The sequence below is a fragment of the Bacillus rossius genome, chromosome 3 (assembly GCF_032445375.1).
Source record: "Bacillus rossius redtenbacheri isolate Brsri chromosome 3, Brsri_v3, whole genome shotgun sequence".
In the NCBI taxonomy this organism is placed as follows: Eukaryota; Metazoa; Arthropoda; class Insecta; order Phasmatodea; family Bacillidae; genus Bacillus; species Bacillus rossius.
In genome coordinates, this window is record NC_086332.1 from 77,695,931 (window position 1) to 77,718,475 (window position 22,545).

At 39.8% G+C, this 22,545-nt stretch overlaps 1 protein-coding gene and 1 long non-coding RNA gene across 2 annotated transcripts in view; one reads left to right on the plus strand and one right to left on the minus strand.

Moving 5' to 3' along the window:
* The window catches only part of LOC134530936 (hemicentin-2-like), an 89,152-nt gene extending 80,042 nt beyond the window's left edge, over positions 1-9,110 (plus strand). The window contains exons 12-13 of the mRNA XM_063366260.1: positions 3,218-3,517; positions 8,622-9,110. Coding sequence (XP_063222330.1) covers positions 3,218-3,517; positions 8,622-8,917 — 596 coding nt within the window. The 3' untranslated portion in view covers positions 8,918-9,110. The remainder of the gene's footprint in view (positions 1-3,217; positions 3,518-8,621) is intronic.
* Positions 9,111-12,017: 2,907 nt separating this feature from the next.
* LOC134530937 (uncharacterized) lies at positions 12,018-21,081 on the minus strand. The gene is made up of 3 exons (XR_010074894.1): positions 20,858-21,081; positions 16,413-16,492; positions 12,018-12,544 (listed from the first exon to the last, which is right to left on the minus strand). It is a non-coding gene; the product is annotated as an uncharacterized LOC134530937 (long non-coding RNA).
* Positions 21,082-22,545: the final 1,464 nt, after the last annotated feature.

Below are 22,545 nucleotides of genomic sequence, written 5' to 3' on the forward strand. Positions count from 1 at the left end.
TGAAATCTGACACTTAGAATGGGTAATTAGGAAGTCAGGAAATACTTTTGAATGATTTGACTGAATCTCTGTTGTTACCCTTGTTTCAAAACTTACAACCACCTTAGGGGAAATTTTTTTTTGTCTGGGAGCAATTAATTGATCATATAATTTAAGAGCACTTAGTTGGCAACAGTACAATCTTAGAGGGTCTGTTCCCTCAAGTGGATAATTGTGCGAAGTAAAATCCTTGCTCTACATATGCCCAGCTCATGTGTTGTTCATAAACTGCCACTCTCAAGCCTGGAATTCGCGCAAGTGCGTAACTTAGTAGAAGATTCCATGAGCCTGTTTGGTTTCATCAGGTTATAACTAAGGACTAGAAAAAATCTGCGGTTACAATGACCTCCAGGATGGACTTCACAATCCTCTGCATACTTGGGTAAACATCATCTGTTTGTTGTTTACTAACTTTGAGGCATCTGAACTGGTTAACTTGTCATGCATATCACTAAATGAATCGAAAACTTTTCCCGTCTCTGGTTATCATGTTTCCCTGCACCCACTCATTCCTCATCAACATCTCACCAAGAGTGTGAGGGCGTACCAGTGTTACGATTTGAGTTATTGGTGGAAATAGTGGGCGCCACCACGTGAGTGGGCACGTGGACCCGGCTCGATACTATTGCTCAGGGCGTTACGTGGCTCGTGTGCGGCGAGATATTAGCCCTCCTGATATTTAATCCAGCACCTGTTTCTAACCGAGTCCGCTCTCAGCTTCGGGCACGCTTCTGATTAACCGCAGTGGGCTCTTAGGGCGTCCCACACGCCGCTGACTGGGTTAAGGAACCACGTCCCCCGTCCCCCCCGAACACAAAGACACGTGACTCAATTAAGTTGGTTTTATTTACTCACGTTACACGCCCTTATACAATCCTTCCGTTATACTGTTAAAAACGCCCGAGGCACGAATCGGTTTAGTTGAGGAGGCGAACCACGCACGTGGTCGCCTCAAGTCGTTACTTATAACACGGGTGATTAAAAACTCCGGATAGTATAAGAATTACTAGTTAAACAGCCTCACCCACCGAGAGAGGCCCCGAGGATAGAAAGAAAACGATTTGAATAAATTAACTGAGCAGAACTACTTATGAATAAATTAACTGAGCAGAACTACTTATCGGTGAAACAACGGTGATGTCCTCGGGGTGTCTGCAGAGACGTCCGCTCTCGGCCGGCTGAAGAAGGAGACTGGGCTGAGACAAGGGCTTGCGGCAGGCAACATGGCGCCCTTCGCGCCGAACACAATTACAATTACCGTTACATCTCTGCGACTGCGTGCCCCGGTTTATTATTGAAAATAACATGAACTCTTTATAAAAATTAGCATATCACATCCATGACCAGATCATCTGTAATAATTCCTTATGTGGTAAAATATAGTTCAAATAAACAGAGGTGCCCCCCCCCCCCCTAACCTAATGATGGGCCCCCCCCCCCCCCCCGAAATTTTTTGTGCCATTTTCTCAATGATTTTATAATATTATACTTTTTTAGTATTATCTTTTGTCACATTTTGCATTAATTAAAACTAAATTTCTAATAATAATAATTTTGGTAATATGCGTGGATAGGGACCATCCTGAACCGACAGATGCCAAACTGCTTTTGTTGAGGAAAGTGCGGGTTTGCCAATTTGATATACAAGATCCCTTTCAATTATCAAAGCACCAGAAACGTATTTTCACATTAGAAGCTATAAGTATGTAAATGATATATATTTTTTCTCGTCTTTTGACAACCCCCCTCCCCCCCCTGAAATTTTAATGACGCAGTCTGCGTCGTTACCCCCCCCCCTCCCCCTTGTGGGCACCCCTGAAATAAAGTTATATGTTAGTTCCGTCGTCGCCCGCTAGGGAGCGCCCTCGTCCGTGCTTGCACTATTTTATTACAAAAACATAATATATTAATGAAACAAAAGGCACTCACATACAGAATCGTTGTGACACTATTTTGGGGCGAAAAGAAAAGGTTACAATAATATTAATTCCAATTAAGGTTGCGGCGCACTGCAGCTAAGCGCCCTCTTGCTGTAGTTCGTGGCGCGCAGTTTAAATCTCACACGGCTACGTACGTCACGATACAAATGCCGGGTAGGAAAAGTGGGGGGAAAGGGAACAGGATGATCAGGCTTGGCTGACGTCAAGTGATGGATCCAAAAGCCACCGACTTCAGAAACTAATGTTTTTCATACATTTTTATTCAGAAAATATGATTTTATCTAGTATAAGTTATGATCTGAAAAGAAAGGCTTAGGCCTTTTAAGCCCTTCCTCCTAGTATGCCACTTGGAAAGCTACAGCGGTTGAAAGTGAGTTATTTTTTCAAAATATTAGAAGTGCGCTACGATTGAGCACTCTACTCAGAGGTTAATTGTGCTAGGAGCATGACAGTTTTTTAATTGTAAACATTGTATTTAAAATAGAACAAGCAAAGTTATTATGTTCACTTAAACACAATTCTAACAAACGCAAATGCTGTTCCTATCGTAAAATGATTGGGTTAGCACCATAATTTTCATACATTTTTCTGGTGTAATGTATTCCCAATTATTTGAAAGAAATAATTGACAGCAACAAATGTTATGGTGGTTGTAGATATTTGTTCAACTAAACATTATCCAGACTCTCAGTGTTCCATCTTAAATACTTTCTCTATTATTTGCATTAAACAAGTTGTTCAGCTTCAACTTCAAAGATGTGTACCAGCTTCGGGAAGCACTTCATCCAGTCGTATTTTAAAATAAAATATTAAAATACACAGATATTTTTTGTGTTTGTAACGCAAAGCTGCAGAATTACCAAAATATATTCAATTCTGAAAATGTATACAAAACTATCAGAAACATCGATCCTAGGAAAAATTGCTTTTGTGCAACATATCCAATTGTATTTTAACGTAAAATACTAAAATAAAGGAATCAGTTGAATGTGTTTGTGGTTTTAAACTCTACAATTATCAAAAGATTTTTGCTTTTGAAGATATGCATTATAAAGCTATGATATGAACTGGGTACACAATAAGGAACAACTGCCAATGTGTTTCAAGTCCACTTGCTACCAAATGAATCAGAGAAAATGTTGTGCCAATATAGTTAAGCCCACGCTTGGGCCACAGATTCCATCCCTGGGAATCCTAGAGATCTGACTTTGGCTCTGAACGTGGATGGCTTGTTCCAGTGGCGCCCGAAGCCCCGAGGAACTGCACGGTCGTGAGACGCACCCCTGAGTCATTGGAGGTGTCGTGCTCGGAAGGGTCCAGTGGCGGAGTTCCGCAGCGCTTCGCCATGGACGTGCTGGCGCGGGGCTCCGGGTCGCCAGTCGTCGCCAGTGTCACTTCCGACACCCCCACCTTGGCTGCCGGCGGTGTGGACGCAGCGCTCGACCTCAACGTCTCCTTGTACGCCTTCAACAGCGAAGGACGCAGCGAGGCGGTCACCATGCTCGTCCCGGCGATCCTCAGGAGCGACGGCATGTTGGGTAACATTCCCTCCCTCGAGCGCCTCCTCCTACTAGTACTTTTCTAACACAGGGCCAAAAAGAAATAATATAAAAACTATGTTTTTCTTTTCGTTGAAATAAGGCACAGCCGCTTAACTTTGAAAGCTGTGAAAAAGTATTTCCCACTCCACTCAAAAAATGACAGCATTCTGAATAAACTTAATGTTTTTTAGTTGTCATGGCAAATCAGAAATTTCTTACAAGTACTCATTACAAAAAAGGAAACAACTTATAAGAATATGTGATACTTAATTGAGAAAGTGTGCCGGAAATTAGGTATTTCAGCACTTTTTTTTAATTTTTATTATAATTTTAAATTATTTTTGGAAATTTTATTTTCTATATAATTTGGTTACAATTGGGTGATTTACACTTTGTTAGGCTGGTGTACTCTACGTAGTTAAACTTTTCTGCACTGGACCGAGGCACCTTTTCTCAGGGACCAATCTGATCTTTTGCTAGTCTCAGACGTCGTTAGCAGTCCGTTTGACATTTCTCCCGCTTACAGTCATGCTCCCGGCCTCTAACATTATTTCCCTGCATGACTAAAACTGCATACAACAGCTCTGGATGGGTTGTTACCATTTCTCAGAGACGAGCTTAGAACAGCGATTACCGTCACGCATACGTCTTAGGTTCTCTCCTCGAAAGTCATGTTAGGATGCTCGTTCCCAGCTTTGTTGCACACCCACCCCTCCCAGCTCCCTCTGGTTCTCAGAATTTAGCCCAGGATCATTGCCCTGACGTTAACCCTGCCAAGCGTTGGACGATTTGCCATCGAAAAAATATGTGAAACGATGGACCACACACGACATCTAGCGGCGGACATAGTAACTTCTTCTCTTGTCGCCAGCTCGTGGAGCTGACGCCCACGACATCTGGTAGCGACCTTGCTAACCTCCCAGCTACCTTATCCTGTAGACCGCCAGAACGCAGCACCGACTGCGCCATTAGCCCCAGGCTATAGCAGACATCTTGGGCGAGTCGATCCCTATTTATTTCAGACACCCCTCAACAGGTAGCGCTAAAATCAGCCAGTGCTACGAACTTCGAGGTATCGAAGTCAGAGTTTTTTGTGATTCCCACTCGGGGAACTTCGGAACCTTTCGGTCCAGACGCCCTAGTCTCTCCCCCCCCCCCCCCCTAACTTTGGCTTGAGCATTACTTTTAATTACGAGACGCGGCTCCTCCGCGGACACTTCGCGTCGCGATTGCAGACGGACTGTTTGAGATTATCGGCTTATCAACGAGACGCACTACAAGACTTCCATCCGGCCGCAACCGACGATGTAGTCGATTAGACAAGGGATGCTATCCCTATAAATTTCTTTACGTAGTTTAGTCCGTCTGTACAGTACAAAGAATAGTAGTTATTTCTTTTAAATAATTTCTTTTTTGAAATAATGGAAACGTCCGCGCCTGCCGCGTATTCGCGAGCTCCAGATCCGGACTGGCGACGCATCAGATACTAGAAGCCAACTTCCCTGTCTGACAGGGTCCAAGAGCCGGACTACGAATTGGCATTTTCACACTCTTCCTCTTCAACAAACAGGCGCCCTGGCGTCATGTTGACTACTGATCTCCGGGAAGCAAAGCACAGACCGGTGCTACCGTATTTATAAACCTTTTTTTTGGAACATTCTTTAAATTACGACGTTTGAAGAAATTAATCATATAAACATCTGTTTTGGACTTTAAGAATATAAACTGGGATGTTTGGAACATATTTGTAATTTTTTTATTGGTTTATGTATTTTAATGAAACCTTTTATAATCTTATTTAGGGCTGGCATATATATTTTTTTAATATATCTGAGAGCTCTTTAATTATGTAATTGAAAATGTATGTTAATACCGTTTATATCTGTTATAAATTTTCCTTAAATAAATTTGGCGTAATTATATTCAGATGGTATCACACCTTGTTTCTGTTCATTTCTCATATCCTTGTGAAACTTAAAAGATCCTCAGCACAAAAGGCTGTGTGTAACAAACCACTGACTCAGGCTGACTGAACTGAGAGTATTTATTACTCATTCACTGTCTACTGTTGTGAATGCTCTGATTTCATACCGTTAACTTCTTTTGTGTTCAGAATATAAGCATTTTTGTTTTCGACTGACAAAGCTGAACACTCCTGGGAACATGGTAAACAATGTGTGTAGGTACTTAAGTTGTAATTCATAACTCTGTCATTGTGAGGATTACGCCAGTCTTGGCTGACCTTACTTTGCCCTTCACCGTCTCAGTACGTCACTCAAAAAGATATAATGGTTGAAAGTGAATGAATCCCGGAGAGAGGGAACCCCTAGAATTAAAAAGCCTCTCACTACATGGAATTATTTTATCCACTTTTCATAGTCACTGATTATTTTAACTGAGGAAACATCAGCTGTTTTGCTCTCTTTACCCAGTAAAAAATAACTTATGTGATAAGCGAGTTATTTTTCCAAAATAAAGGAAGTATACAACATACAAGCACCCTATCCAGAAATAACTTGTGTTGCAAAACCCTTGGACCGCAAATTTATTAGCCTCTTCTAAATTTATATTCTATGCGAAAAACAGATCTTAAGTGACTAATTGTGTCAATAAATTTGATAGGTAACCTCTGACAATCCCTCATTACCACATTATTGTACTGAGGAATAACCACCAACTTGTAACAGTTTGAACAATAAATTATTCTTTGTTTCCAGTTCTTAAGTGCATGTATGTATAGTTAGCCATCACCATTGAAGTGCTCACATGGTGAAGTTCGTGTGTCTGATGTAGTTGAAACTCTCAGTAGTAGTTTATAATTTTCTCTATAAATTAATTTTCTTTAACGTTATATGAAGCGATAGTAGAAAATAGAAGCAGTTGCAGTTAGTTTGAAAATATCTTGGAGTTAGTAGCAAACAACACCATAACTTTATTTTTACAAACATATTGATAATGATAAACGTTAAGTACTACATGAATATGATTTGAATTGGCTTTGCATAATTAGATGTATTGTCACTTTAAGTAAAGACTCGACATAATTTAAAATAAAAAATTAATCCAAGTAGATTTCTGGCCATTTTAAGGCTTTCTATTCCATTTAAGCTAACATTGTTTTTTTTTTAAATATTTAGATTTTTAAATTTAAATTGGGCTCACTACCTTGAATGATGCACAATAGCATTAAATTAGTCATGACTAATAATGAATCTATCAAAACTAAGAGTTTTTAGATGTTTCAAAGTGGCCCATATTCATGTCCAAATACATTCCAATTTTCGGAGCATAAAAATACTGTATGAATGAATACTTTTGTGTGGTCCATTATCACTGGGCATTACATGCAAAGATACCTTACTTTGAAACAGCCACAAAACACCATGGACAGTACCCTGAGAAAACTAAAAGGCCTTTGGGTGCATACTTGACCCTACTCTGACTCACCAAAAATGATATTGTACGTGTCCTTTAAAAATGATATTCAGTGATGTGGAACCTGATTTCAGTAAATATTACTACTATCATTTTGCACAGAGCTGCATAAAAACATACTTTAAATATATTTATTTACAAACAATTTAACCTACAATTAGTCCCTAATTTTGACATCAAACTTTTATTCTTTCTCCATAATCTTTTTAAAATTCATAATTTTGGGTATTCATAGTTAGTAATTCAAATTAAATAGCATACTAGCTTTAAACTATGGTTATCTTAATGTAACACCTTGCTATCGCACAGGGTTGTTTAAGGAGGCGGATAATGAGTTTGGGCGCCACCACGTGGTTTGAGGGCACGTGGACCCGGCGAGACTCCTTTCTCTGGCCGTGACGTCACCCAAGTGCGACGAGGCACACAACCCTAATAATGCTTCGCTGGTTCCTAACACCCGCTCTCAGCGGCGGGCACGCTGGTATACTCGTGTAATGCCCTAATCTTTACCTAGGTGGGCTCTAGGCGTCCCACACGCCAGACAACTACACCAGGGCACCCGTGACCGAAATAATATTCACTCGAGATTCACACCTGATATTTATTAACCATTTCTCGTCTCTACATTGTTCATGTGAAGCGGATAAAAAGCCAACGGCAAACAATCGGTTTAGGAGGTGGGCCAGGTCACCACGTGGCCTGACCAAAGAAATGTAACGATGTTAAATTTAAAATGCTTGAGGAGCTTAAATTCTTATTGAAACAGTCTACCACCCGGAGTAGGCCTCGAAGACAGAAAGAAAGAGTTTTAGATTAATATATGCGAAACGGATGCTAACAGATCAGATATAACCAAACAATGAAGTCGACGAGGTGCGGGAGAGTCCCACTCCAGGCGGCGGAAGAACAAGACTGACTGGTCAACAGGGTGTCATGGCGTCTTCCAACCCTCGAGTTCCCGTTAGCTTGTTAACTTATAATTAATCTAAATACTAACATAGTTTACCCTTTTAAAAATTAGTAATAATTAAATGACAATTTGTGAGACTTCCATCTGATTTCATAACAGTATACTTAATTAAATATTGTCTAAATATTATTCGTCGGCAGTTCCTGTAGCGGCCACGTGTGGCGCTGCGCCGTCCTTCCTGTGACTTAAGACAAAACACTGAGCTAATTATAAAAACACACAATACATAGCCCTTTATTTCTTTACTTATAAATTAATATTTTACGTTTCTGGGCCGTCGCCGTGCCTCTAATGCCTCTTGCGGCTCACACACACACGCATGCACATGTCACCATGGCGGACGGTTCAAACAGAGGGTGATGGTGGGAGGGTGGTGGCGCTGGCGGAACAGGGGACACATCGGGCTCAAGGGAGGGCGCAGCTCTGGTTGACGTCAACCTGGTGGGTCATTTTTATTTTCGACACATACAAAACCCAACAGAAAGTAGGTATGCCTTTTAATGTGTTCTAAGCACACTTATGTTTTCTCCATCAAAATTTTGGGAAACTGACTCAACTCATAATCAATTTTCAGAGTATTTTTAGGAATGATTAGCACCTATGGATTGTACTTTATAAGCCCATCAAAAGATGGCAACCCCAAATGATTTACTTTTGATAATTCATTGCAGTTTTTGTATGTTTTCCAATTCACAGCAACTGCCTCCATTGCCAACTTCATTGCTCCGGTATTCGGCTCTCTGTTCGGAGTGATCATTGTGCTGGGGTCTGTCATGGCTGCTGCTGTGGTATTACAACATCAGGACAGGAGTTGTGATAGAGAGGTGAACTGCGGAGGAAAACCATCTTGTACAACGATATTCGGAACAACTGAAGACCAGTTCTGTTCGATACCTCTGCGAGAAGAAGACAGCACCCACACTCACCACGAACCAGACGTTATTCCTGTCAAGTGTGGTGTGTACAATCCGTTTTTTAACAAGAGTAACTGACTTTTTCTGTGGCCATGGCTTTGTATCTAAAAAAGATTATATGGATTTACAACCGGTGGATTTTTTCTTAAGTGTTAGGAAAGAAATCATAATGGAAAATTTTTATTTAAGAATACCTGTACATATGTACATTGGAAATGTTTATGTACCTGAATACTATACAAATTTACAGGAATAAAATGTTATTTTTGTACTCAAGTTTAAATATTTGCTACAGAAAAAAAAACTATTTGTCTCTATTCCTACAGGTGATGGAACATCTTACTGTATGATAGGCACACCATTCTCTTTTTCCGAGAAAGAAATTGGTACATTTGAACCATTTATAACAATCCAAGCACCAGGAAATTCTAAAATCCTAGAAAACTGTTTGTCCCCCAACAAATGTGCAATTTACAAGACCAACATACACCGTCTTCTCACTACTGCCCCTATGTCTTATCATGTGCCCTTGAGCAGGCTCTCACTCATATCTATCAGAGGACACTGGTTCCTAAAACTTGGCTGTAAATACGTACAAATACTACACCACCTTCAAGTTAATTTAACTTCTGACAGATTTTATTGTTTGTAGCTGTTACTAAAACGAATAATACAAAATTTCAAAAGTAAACTGTAAGCGTTTATCAGAGCAGATGCTGACACGAAGCATTTAAATAGTGCAGGAATGCTGTTAACGAGAATACGGACGACACATGTCCAGTATCCCTTTTTTATATCTAGTCGGAGTAGGTACGCTAAGTTTTTAATTTAGTCACTCGATTATTTCAAAGTCTAAGATTCCAGTTAATTTATAACAAAATTCTGAAGTATTTAAACTTTTAATCACTGGATGGAATTAAGTGATTTTGTATGACAGAAACATCCCATATTCAAACCAAATATTTTGAGCTTTGTTCGAGATGGCTGTAACTTCTATGACTTCTGCAATGAAAAAGTAATGAGGCTTTCATTTAAATGTTTAACTTTTAAAGTTACTACCAGGGGGTGGCCACATCTCTATGATTACATGTTAACCATGAGAAGCAATTTTTTAAAAATCAGATCATGGCCTGTGCCAGGTTTGTTAGATGTCCAAAACATTGTGTTTGCATTGCGGAATCAGTTTTAAATTTCTGTATTTTATGGAAGAGACTGTTTTTAACACTGAGATTCTAAGTAATACTAACCATTATCAGGCATGGCGAAACACCATTTCCACAATTTTTTGGGTGTAAAATTTGTGAAGGCAAGGTCAAAGATTGACTTCAATTACATTACAGCACGTCATCTAACAACTCCTAATGCCATGGTTACTTCCTACTCGAACCATTCTGCTGGCAGATACGCCCCCACCTCCTGCACTCAGCGGAAGGTGAGGAAGGTGCAGGTGGGCAGGAATCACGAGTGAATACCAGGTTTCCTAATGCAACATTTTGACTAATTCATGCAAAACAAAATAATAAGACCGACAAATAATTAAGTTTAAGTTAAAAAATTTAGGGAAAAACTACACACATAATAAAGTCTGATAAAAAAAAACAAAGCAAGAAAAGATTTCACATACTACCAAATTTTATTTATGTGCATATTTTAAAACAATGACTGCCAACTTCACTTTTTTTGAGGGTCAGGTAGTTTTTGCAACTAATTCGAAGGCCAAGTAAACAAATATTAAATTTCTTATAACAAATTGTTATTGAAAAGTTATTATGTAAATGAGCTATAAATATGATTTGTGGTTTGTGATAAATAAAAAATAATAATTTCAAAAATTGTTTTTAAAAAATTAAACATATGGATTACAGTCATAACAGTGTCTGCTCATAAATTATAGAGGACATGATAATACCATTACGGCCAGTAACAACCTGAAACTGTGCCAACCATAACTGTGGTGGAAAGTGGGAAAGAGGGAGGCAATATTGAAATGAATTTGAGGGGTGATGGAGAAGGAGAATGGATGTGACTTTACCAGGATTGTTTACTTGTGATTTATTCCTAATATCCCTACATGTTTAATGGATAATGGGTCTTTCAAAGTGCTGGGGGTGAGTTTTACCAACACTCATCTCTACCTGTGAATGCCAGGGAAGGATCATGAGTCCCTTTTCAATGTTACATGATGAGGTTAATACTTAAAAAGAAAGAATAGCAGAGCTCAAGATCCAACGAGCAGTTTTTAAAGTTTTTCACCTGTTTATAATATTTTCCTTCATAGCAGAATTAATTTCATCTACAATTATTGTAGATGAAATTAATTCTGTATATGCTATTCTTTTTACATTATTAATTTTTTAATAAAATAATTAAAATGACTATCGAAACTGAAACTGAGAAAATGAAGGAAAATATTATAAACAGGTGAAAAACTTTAAAAACTGCTCGTTGAATCTTGAGCTCTGCTATTCTTTCTTTATTCTTTCTTTAATTATTACCAATAACATTATCACATCACACTCTTTCATTAACATATTATGTACCTACTCTCTCAGCAATTATAAGCTGAATCTTATTGGAAGGTAGGCAAATGTCATGAGGATCTGCAAGATTAAAAACATAAATAACACTGATGAAAATTAATTAAGTTTTTACTAAAGAAAATAATCAGTACACAATTCAGCCCAGCTGATGTCATGTCATTTCTGCTAGGAAATACTAGACACTCAGTCAATTATGTAAAAATTAAAATTTTGTATATTCCTCACTTTTAGCATTATTTAAGATGCTTGAAATATGTTAGCTAAAGTTATATTCGCTTACAAAAATAAGGATGCACTATTAACTATGAGAGTTGCATCTCTCTATGTACTCTGTACACAAAGCTTTCCAAATATGGGCCCTAATTTAAAAAAAAACTATAAAAACAGAAATTCATGTCAGAAAAGCAGTACAAATAAATAATAATAAATATATCTCATAATTATTCTATTAAAGTGCAACTTGTCATAACATGAAGAGTTTTATCTAATTTTATATCATCACCATTGCCAAATGCAGTAGTACTCTAACTAAACAAAAATTACTGTAACAAAATTAATCATACACGATAATGGGTATTTGAAAAACAAACTGGCTTGCCACAGCTTTGCAAAAGGTCTCTAAAGAAAATATTTAAACATCATTTTTAAAATTTATTTCAGAGATGGTTGACAACATATACAAAATGTTCATAAATTACAAGTAATTGGTAATATGGAACACTTAAATTAGGACAGCTGATAACTTACTACATACATGTATAGCATAGCTGTCAAGTTACCATTACAAAACTAGCAAGTAGTTATAGATCAAATGTCATGTTCCTAGATGCGTCTTACACAGCATTACACAACATTATGACAATTACAGCACCTAGATACTCAAACTCAAATCAGCATAGCATTTAAATTCTTAGGACAGGTTTTAACACACAACTCAGTCAAAAATGAGATGTGCCATTGTTTAGGTGCAACTATGAAATACTTTTACTTAGTGAAAATTAGACCAAAATTTGGGATGATTGTGACATGGTCAAAACTTGCTGGTGTTGGATGACAGCAGTTTCCTAACACTGAACGTGGACAGCCCCAGTCCGAAGGTGGCGAGGACGACGGCAGACGGCAGAACGAGCCGGCCACCTGTCTGTCGGCCACTCACGTAGCTCGCCTGCACACAATACCACAAGTTCCTTTAAGGGATTGCTCCCCCTTTTGATAACCCAGCCCTCTTAGCATTAGCCCTACTGGCCTGGGGCCCCCACGGGCGAGGATACGGAATACGCTGTATACGTGAATCGGGAAAGGTGTTAGGGCTTCGGCTATGACCAGAGGCTGAGGCTACCCATCCCAGCTCCGTCACCACCTCGGCCCCCTGCCTCACTCGGCTGACCAGACAGCTGGCTGCTTCCTCAGCCCTTAGACATCAGCACTGCTGGCGCCTACCCCAATCTCCCACATCACACTGGGACTCCTCAGTCACCCAGAGAATCCGTGGTCCGGTGGAGGCCTACCCAACCTCTCCTAGCTGTCCTGACTAGTACCGGAGCTGTGTAGTAGCTCAAGTTGACTCATCAAAGGGCTAGGGGAACCCTTAGAGTTTGCTCCAAGCAATCTGAGCACCATCACCAAGTACGAGACCTGCCCAATCAACTCCAGGGCCTTAGAGGATACTGGAACAAGAATCCTTTCACTTTCACGGATCCTTCCCGTACTATTACCAACTTCGGTGTCTATATTGGGCATAGACTGTTCACCAAAAGTTAGCTGACCAGCCGTGTGTCGGAGCCACTCTACTGGATCGACCTCATCTCCTCGGATGATCCTCCGACCCACTGTACCTCGGCCCAATGGGCTTACAGCTGATTAAGGCCCAGACGTGTACGGACTCCTCAGATACGAAAGTCATGCTATAACTAACCGCCTAGGCCATGCCAAAGAGCTGGAGGGTCTCAGAGTTGCCTCTGTACCTCCCCTGACCGCTGGGCAGAGCTCAGACGGTTTACAGCCCTTTAGACCCGGGTGCCCCCGATCACCCCAGCGGCATTCTCAGTCCTTACCATTACAATGGACCTTGTCCTCATTCACTATGAGGGGCCTTTGGGACCCAGACACCAGGGCTCGGGAGTCGAACCCCCCAGAAAGGTTTCATCGCATCTGCTGTTGCCCGCGGATTAAGCCCATTCACCATTTCCGGTGCTAGCCAGGCAATTGAGGATGCCGTGAGGCGGGGTTACGCCCGTAAGAGTCCTCTTTAGTTACAGATGCAGCTAAGATCAGAGGCTGAGGAAACCCATCTCAGCATAGCCACCACCAGACCCCACAACAGCAGTGCCACGAGGAGGCAGAGGATTGCCATTGGTGCGGACAGGCTATGTATTCGCTTCAATGCACCCATTCCGTGAACCTGCTGGGTCATGTCTTGGATAACTAGAGCCGACAACAGCTCAAGACACCTCAGGCGACAATCACCTCCCCCGCAGGGTCAGGCCTACTTCCGCACAATACCACAGTCGGCCAGCATACTATATTGCAATGTTACTTAAATTAGTCTTGCAATAGAGAAGATTTATTTAATTCATTATTTTGTCATACACCATTGTCAGTTTATAGTGTTATGCCATAGAGAAAACCTGAAGAACAAACAAAGAAAGATGAATATACTAACACATAGAAAAAAAAGCCAAAATCAGCTGATGTCAAATGTTAAACGTTCCAACCAATTCCTCCCATGAAATTCTCTGTGCTGTCTTAACATTTAGCATTGGACATCAGCTGATTTTAGCTTGTTTTCTATGTGTTTGTATATTCATCTATCTTTCTTTGTCTGTTCTTTGGGTTTTCTCTATGCCACCAGTAGAAACTAGCAATGATGTACCGTTATGTCCAAAATAATGATTTAAATACTATCTTGGTGTTCCCACGTTCATAGTTAAGTTTAACAAAACCATAAAATCACATTCTCTACATAGGCACATCAATTTTTTTTTAATTTTCACCTTTGTTTTTTCTTAAGAGTTCAATTGAGGTATTTCCAATAATAATCACACTTCTTTTAAAAAGTAAAATGTAATGTTCACAATTCATAAAGAATAAATTACCCTCTTTTTAGAATTTCCTTCTTTTTTTTTTAAAAAAAATTCCTATACATTAATTATATTTGGCATCTTCAAGACAAATGCTATTTTCACAGCTTGCAAATCATGCCCAATATAGTAAATAAATGAAATTGAAAAAATAAAAAATGTTTGTACGATTATGTTTCTGAAAGTAATTTTTTTGACAAAAAAAACTTTCAATTAGAAATGTTACAACCGTCTACAGAAAGCCAGGTAATGTCTAAAGGGCAGCACTGTAGTGACAATTTTTAAGTGTGATGGAACGATTATGTGATATTTACAAACTGTAAATTCAAATGACAGCATGTAAAGTTTATGAATATCACAGTCTCTTTCTTTTGTTCATTGAGCACCAGACATTCGAATGTTACACAGTGTCCCCAAAACCAAATTAAACTGCAAGCAAGTTTACTCCTTCAAGCTTCCAGAATATTGAAATATTGTGGACCATTGGGTATTATCACATCAGGCCTCTACAAATTCTCTGAAAGTTTAGGAGCCTGACACAAAAACTAGAAGCTTTTGCTTATGTAGATTATTTACCACACCTCACGAAGGGGACAAGTAAACAACAACACAGCACCAGCGCAGCACTGCGCCCGTCATACTTGTCCGTTGTCAGATTGTTGCCAGTTGTAAATATGCAATGTGTCCAGGCATTTGGAGCACATGGGTGCTTCATTAGCGGTGAGTGAGTCCACCAAGGGAATACTGACAACCAATCTGTAGGAAGATATGGCAACCTGGGCTCGGAATTTGTAGTCCTGGGTATTAGTAAAACAAAATAGGGTAATTCCAACATAAAATAACTCGAAATGCTACTGGAACTATTTTATACCACAATAAAAAGTGTACTGACTAGCCTGCCAATAGCTGTGCAATATTCAGCGTCTATCCTTATTGTCACCTCATAGTGGAAAATAGTCCTTTGAAAAATTTTAAGACCCACATGTACACACACATTATGTGCACGGAATATTTTGGAACTGCTGCAATAATACCCATCAAAAATTTCCCCATTTTTATAATACTGTTACGATTTATTAATGTGGAGAGAACTGGATTTGTAATAAAGATTTATTACAGTTATATTGATTACTAACACAAATCACACACACTTAAAAATGTTTATCAAGTAACTCAATGTTTGCAATTTCTGCAGTTCGCACTCCTCACGGCACTCACCGTCGCGGGACTCGGACACCAAACCTCCATCACCGAACTCTTGCTGTACTTGCAGCACTCACCATCACAGGACTCACGCTGCAACTGTCACTGAACTCAGTCGCCCAGTCAAACTCAGCATCACACCACTCTCAGGGGGGTCTCTCACCCTCTTCACCGCTGTCGCATTTCCCTTCGCTCGAAACTCTCGCCGCACCCGCAGCACTCTTGCCACTCTCTGTCGCGGTACCCTCGCCACCCCAAGAACTCACGCGCCCAAAAACCGTCGCAGAGGTCAAAGTCCCAGCTTAAGTACCTAGGGGCGTCCTCCTCGAATGGACCAGAGCGGCTGATGACGCGAGTCTTGTCATACCGGGCTGACCCGACGCCCAAACAGTTGAGAATTACGTCGTTAGCTCACGCGATGGCCCACGGAATTCCCAAGGCTGCTCAGCAACATATAACGGCGCCAAGGCAGGATGATGCGCAGGGAGCGGAGGGGGGAGGGGGGGGGGAGCTAAACCCTTGAAAACCCCTGAAATCCGGCCAGGCATGTGTGGCATGTCTTATGTCAGTGGTGGCCACGTGATACGTGCATGACACCTGTAGCCTGGCAGGGCCGCCAGCCAGTTCCAAACCTAGCGCGCACCGTGGTCTGGTCTCTCACGTTCGTAACAATACATTATTGTAAGTATCACACATATATAAATAAAACACAGTATTATTTTTATATAAAATACAATAATGAATGCTTACTTGTGTGATGGAAAGACGAACAGCATAGTTCAGAATTTTGGAAGAATGCATTTCTCACTGTACACTGCAGTTCTGTTAATCTGCAAACACAGGTTACATACACCTATTAGGCAACCACGTAAATAGCTTGAAACAGAATCACATTCCTAGGTTTGCAAAACTACTATTCCACTATAATCCTTATTTTGAAAAGAAATGAAATTGATTGTAAAAATAGAAAAATTGTTTAAATTAGTCCATTATTTTTTATACGCTTCCGAAAACATGATGGTATCAAGTTTTATTCCAATACCTTTGCATGACTAAAATTGAGCACTGAGTGAGTACCAACCCAAATACATAATTCAAAGCTCAATATAATTTTGAAAGTCTCATCACCTTAATCCTCTGATCAAAACAGTGAGAATTAAAAAATTAACTTTACCTTTTTACAGATATGTTATATAATGAATGAATCGCAGCTTAAGGGCCCCACCTATCTGAGCCCACCCACGGTGTGCGCAACTCCAAAAGAAACCACGTGATTTGAAAACTGCTCAATACATCTGAGTGGTGTCTGTTAGCGAAAAGCATTTAATAATCTACTGAGGGCGGATAAGTAGGTCTGTTCCCATATTTTGTTTTATAACTGAATTTTAGGGCAGTGAAGATGGCTAAAATCATGTTTTCAGAATAATTTTTGGACACAAAATGCCTGGTAGTTTCTTGAAACCACTCAAAGAACTAGCATTACACTTTTATCTTCAGTTCTCCACCATATGTTATGGTCACCATTCATATTCACAGTCACTCTACGCACGACAAGAAAGCTGCACACCAGTCCACAACCTTGCACTTAGAAATGATAACCTGGTAGAAGAACCATTGAATGTCGCACTTATCATCTCGCCTCACCAACACAAATACACCTCCGACTAGGCAGGCCCCTTAACATCTGGTCACATCTTAGTCTTTGGAAATGATGAAGGTGGCGAAATGAGCAACAAGGATGAAATGAGTAAGGGAAACAGAAGCACCAAGAGAAAACCCAATGGCTCACCGAAAAAATCAGCTACATTTCCTAACTCCAACATATTCAGGGTGACCCCACCAGGAGGTGACTGATCTAACCACTCCACCATTGCAAGACCCTCCTCGTCATTTTATAAAAGTAAAATTTTTAAAACCTAAATATAAGTAAAACTGGTTTATTTCATGATACTTCTTCTGGTGATGTATGATGCTTCATAGTATAATTCAAAGTCAAATTAGAAATGTTAATAAGTTAGATATAGCTTAACTTTAAAAAAATGTTTGGAACAAACATTTGTAACCATGTGTACAGTTTTTACTGAAACTCATCAATTGAGTGTGTTTCTAGTCTTATCACCAGTGTTGGTGAATCTCAATTTGATATACAACTGTTAGTGCTGTACACGAGCTGCCCCAGTTGGCAAAGGGAGCGACTATGCGCGGCGTGACGTCAGAGCCCCAGAGGACGAGGCTGAGGAGAAGCTGATCGACGAGCGCCCGAGCACGACCAGACAACGCCGCATTACAGAAGGGCACAGTGCGGTGCCAGTATCTGTATGACGTAAAGGTGCAGCAAGTGAGAACGAGCCACATCAGATGTAGTGAGAGTTGCAGGTTTGTGACCACAGACCACTGTTCTTCAGAGGTGCTCCGCAGCATAGACCATGGAGACCAGGTTGGGAAGCGAATTACTATATCCGCTCGACCTGGAAGGCAGAGGGTCGGAAGGCTGCGGGAGAGTGATACCGCACGATGAGTGCTGGTCTTAACAAAGATAGAAGTTTCAATCAGAGAGCTGTGGAGTCCAGCGTAGCTAGGAACAACCACGGCCAAGTTAAGGCGGCATGCACAAGAACCACCGTCATCAGCTGGGCCGAACAAGGAAGTAGTCACAGGGGAATCCAATCCAGTCCGGAGCAAGTGGGTACTCACTGAGCGAGAAATGTCAGAGTCGAGTTGCCTGAGCCGAGGTGAATTCGTAGAGTATTCTTTGCCTGATGCTGAAACCACCTCACATTAATTGAGGACAACTCAGGATGATGAAACCAAAGTACGCTGTTCCAATAGAGATTCAGGTGACTCTGTGACAAACTCATTCCAGGTTAAATACTCTATTGTGAATTGTAAAACATTACTCTATGACTTTATTATAAAGTAATGAACCAGATTGTCTGACCTACATTTTAGTGTTAGCATTGAGGATTATTGAGTGATTTAATTTAGTGACTGTGTCTGTGAAATTGGATAGAGCAAGAAATGTTATTAGAAATAAGCAAGCTAGTGTAGTGAGCACAGGAGGTCATACCAAAATAATCAGTCAGAATCAATTGATTAGGACTTCAAATTTTTATTTCATCCAGTTCTCACAGCTATAAAAAAAATTAACATCTATTTATTTTACTGAATCAACATTACTTCACTGCGTGACATCTAGGAGTGTTGGAAATACCAAAATCAGGTAAAACATTTATAGCCATGAACAAATATTTCCTCGACTAGTCTAAATGTAACCTGTGTTCTTATGAAAATGACTTGTGTTTGAAAACTGTGCAGCATCATCAGAAGTTGTAAACTTAAAACTGACAGCTTATGCTATCATTAAAAAAATAAAAAAATAAAAAAGGTATCTTTCTAAAAATAATTGTTTCACACCTCACTTTAAATTTCTTTACAATATGATTTTAATAAATTTATCTCTGATGGAAAAGCATCAAAATGAACGTCAACTTTTAAGTAGTCTGCAGCTTACAATAAACAAAATCCACTAGCACGCACAATGCAAATACCTACAAATCATCCCGAAACTAACTTCCTTGGCAAGTGGTTTCAGTAGAACCTTCTGGGACAACGAGATCCGAATCAACCGATTTCATTTGGTCGTAGGCCACTTCATCATCATTCTATAAGAGATTGAGTGTATTTAGTAGGCCATTGTAGATTAACACTGTGATTTCTGCCCAGAACACACCAGTCTTACAGAAGTCTTGGCCTCATTGCCCTCCTGACAGAAGGTATGGCAAAAGGCCTGCACAAATGCAAGGCTGAGAACACTAAATTTACCACAGCTGTGGAGGCTGAGTAGTGCCAATAAAATTTAATTTCGGCATTTTATTCACCTAACTTGCCTAAAAATATTGGTTTCTGATGCCAGAGAATGGTATTATTAAATATCAAGGTAATATCTCGTGTCAAGTTTCAGACGTAATGTGTGTATAGAAGGCTAGAACTTTCTTTTTATCCTAAGTATTGCATTTTCCCGTATCAAACTATAGCATAGTCAAAGCAAATATGCTTTAAATCAAATTATTAAGTGTAATTTACATTTTCATGAACTACATTATTTAATAAAGAAGCTCTAGGAAATTTTTAAACAGATTAAGTGTTGATGTCTTGCAAATTGCATGCATATTTTATAAACTACAATAGTTATCTTTTGTTTGTTGCATGTTGCACCATTGTGCTCTTGAGTTTCTTGTTAAATGCATAACCCCAGTCTAGTAGCAGGCACGGACACACCCAGATTGATGGCATTCGATTGAACAAAGAAATTGAAAATAAATTATATGGGCAATTCTTATTTTTAATCATTAAATTCTTGCACATATTTATTATTTGGGAATTTTCAAACTCAATCTATTAGGTATTATTAGCTAGTGTCTATATCAGCAATATCTTAAAATTCTTACATTGCGGCTTTCCCGTAAATAAAATAATAAAATTCTGAAAATAGTGTTTTCCAGTACCACAGGCTTTCCTCTATTTACCTTTAAAACAGCATTTTCATATCCCAACTGGTTTCAGAGAAATTACCATTTATAGGTTACTTTAGTTAGTCTGCACAGTGACGCGGCCACCGCCACCGCGCCTAAGCATAGCAACTTGAGAAACCTAAGATTTACACCTATTTATTCCGAGGTCTGAACAGTTCTGAAATTCACCACTTGCTCGTGCAACTTCGATAGCACATAATGTAGGGAAATTAGAGAATTGTCAAGCTACGTTAAAAATTACATTAAAATAGTGTGGACAGTTGGTTAAGTTAGCTACATTACAAATATTATAAAATAAAACAACAGAACATGACTGACTTTGAACGGTCGCTGCCTCCATCTCCATGGGCTCGCTAATGTATGCAAAATGAATGAACTCCACTGCCCTGCGCTGGGAAGAGGAAGGCGGCCATAAGATCATGCACCTCCCCTCTGCCACATAGGGCCTAGCCAGGTCCCATCTGATTCTGTGTAGATTGCTTGTATATAAATACTTGGAAATCAACTTTCAGGGAATGGAAGAATGAAGAAGAGGGAGAAAAACACAATTACTAGTGTATGTAGCTGTATCTAAATTAATTAATTACTAGTGCACATAGTTAATTTTAAGATATAAAAGATACAGGATCTTGAGTGCGCAAATACAAAAACGTCCCAACAAACCTATATCCACGGCTTCAGTGTCCGTGGTTCTTCTTAAAGAAACAAATGTTCAAGAGAAAAAACCAAATTATCACCACCAAGAAAACAGTATCCCATTCAACTTTTATTATATAAATAAAAAGAGCTAAATTTTGCAATACAACATAGACTATGTTCCTTGTAGAGACTTCAAGATCAAACATTAATACTATTTTCACATTAATGTATATTGTTACAGCTTTAGACAAAGTCTATAAAAATATATAATACCTATAAATAAACAAATATAGGCTTTATTGTTATTTGCAAAATTTAGAATAGCATAAGTATTGTAATTAATTATAAAGTAATTATTTGGCAAATTAAATAAAATTTAGTAAACATAAGAAAAAGCATAGAAGAGAGTTGGGGCTCGTGCTGTCAAGTTACACAGGTGCCCCCAAAGCGATAAAAATTAACATTTCACTATAATACAGTCTTAATGAAAGTTAGATTATAATGGCCAATCCCGTAAGTTTGCAAATTCAAGGGTGGATCCAGCTTGGCTGCCAAAGCTGAGAATCTATGTTATGTTTCTTAGCGAAGTCGCTGACACCAGCAGGCATTTGCGTGACTCATTAAAAAAAAACTCAAATGCTTTAGTCGGTCAGTCCTATAAGTGGTAACCTCGCGGTGTAGTCACATGGCAAGGTGAAGTTTAAGATGGTTGGGTTAGGCTATGCACTGCAAAGTGACTAGGGAACAGATGGAAAGTTATTAAAAAATATTTCTAGGGGTGATGAATTATAATTACCACTATGAAATGATTAACGTCGTACCTCCTGCGGCGGTAAAGCCCGGTCCCCACCCTGTCAGCACCGAATCCCACTGGCGGAACGAACCCCTCGCGCGGCCCACACGGAGAAAGTTCGCGATGTTGCCCCGAGGCAGTAGCCAACAGAATGCGGCCTAGGGTGGATGCTCCGTCCCGCGGTAAAGAACATAACTGTGCATCTTGATAAGGACGACAACATTCGCGATTGCACTCGACAGCGCACGTTAACAGCGACAGACGATAATCGTGTGTGGTTACATCCACCCTATTGTAGCAGCTGCCACAACAAACAACAGGTAATTTATGTAGTAGAAGACTCATATTTACTGTGTAAGAACCATGTGCCTGAACCAGCTTTATCTGGAAGCTCTTGTAAGGTTTATAAATTAATAATCGCCGCGAGTCCAGTGATCCACGCTAGGGCCGACGACCCATGCAATCACAACAGCTAGCCTGGCACCCCATCATAAAGAAAATAACTAAATAATCTCCGCCAGCAATCACTGGGCTCATCCCGGGTCCCGAACCCTAGACCTCGGGTGACGGCATTATCAGTAGCCCAAATGCTCAAGGCTCCCCACTGAATAGAGGTCTGATGACTACTGGAAGATCATGGTACGATGGAAGGGGGCAGTATTAACAGGTGCAAAAAACACAAAAATATACGTGCCAGGGTATTCTATTGCTGGCATATGCCTGGCTATGCGCTCTGCAGGGCCATGGCTGCTCATTGGCTCGCTCGGCTTCAGTAGCATGTTGAGGCAAGTTGGTGCTGACATTATTGTTAATAATTTATGTAAAAACTTATAGACTAATTACAATTTTCCCATATTAATTTCTTTACAACAAATAGGTGGCTAAGGGCCCAGAAGTATTGTAATTAATTATAAAGTAA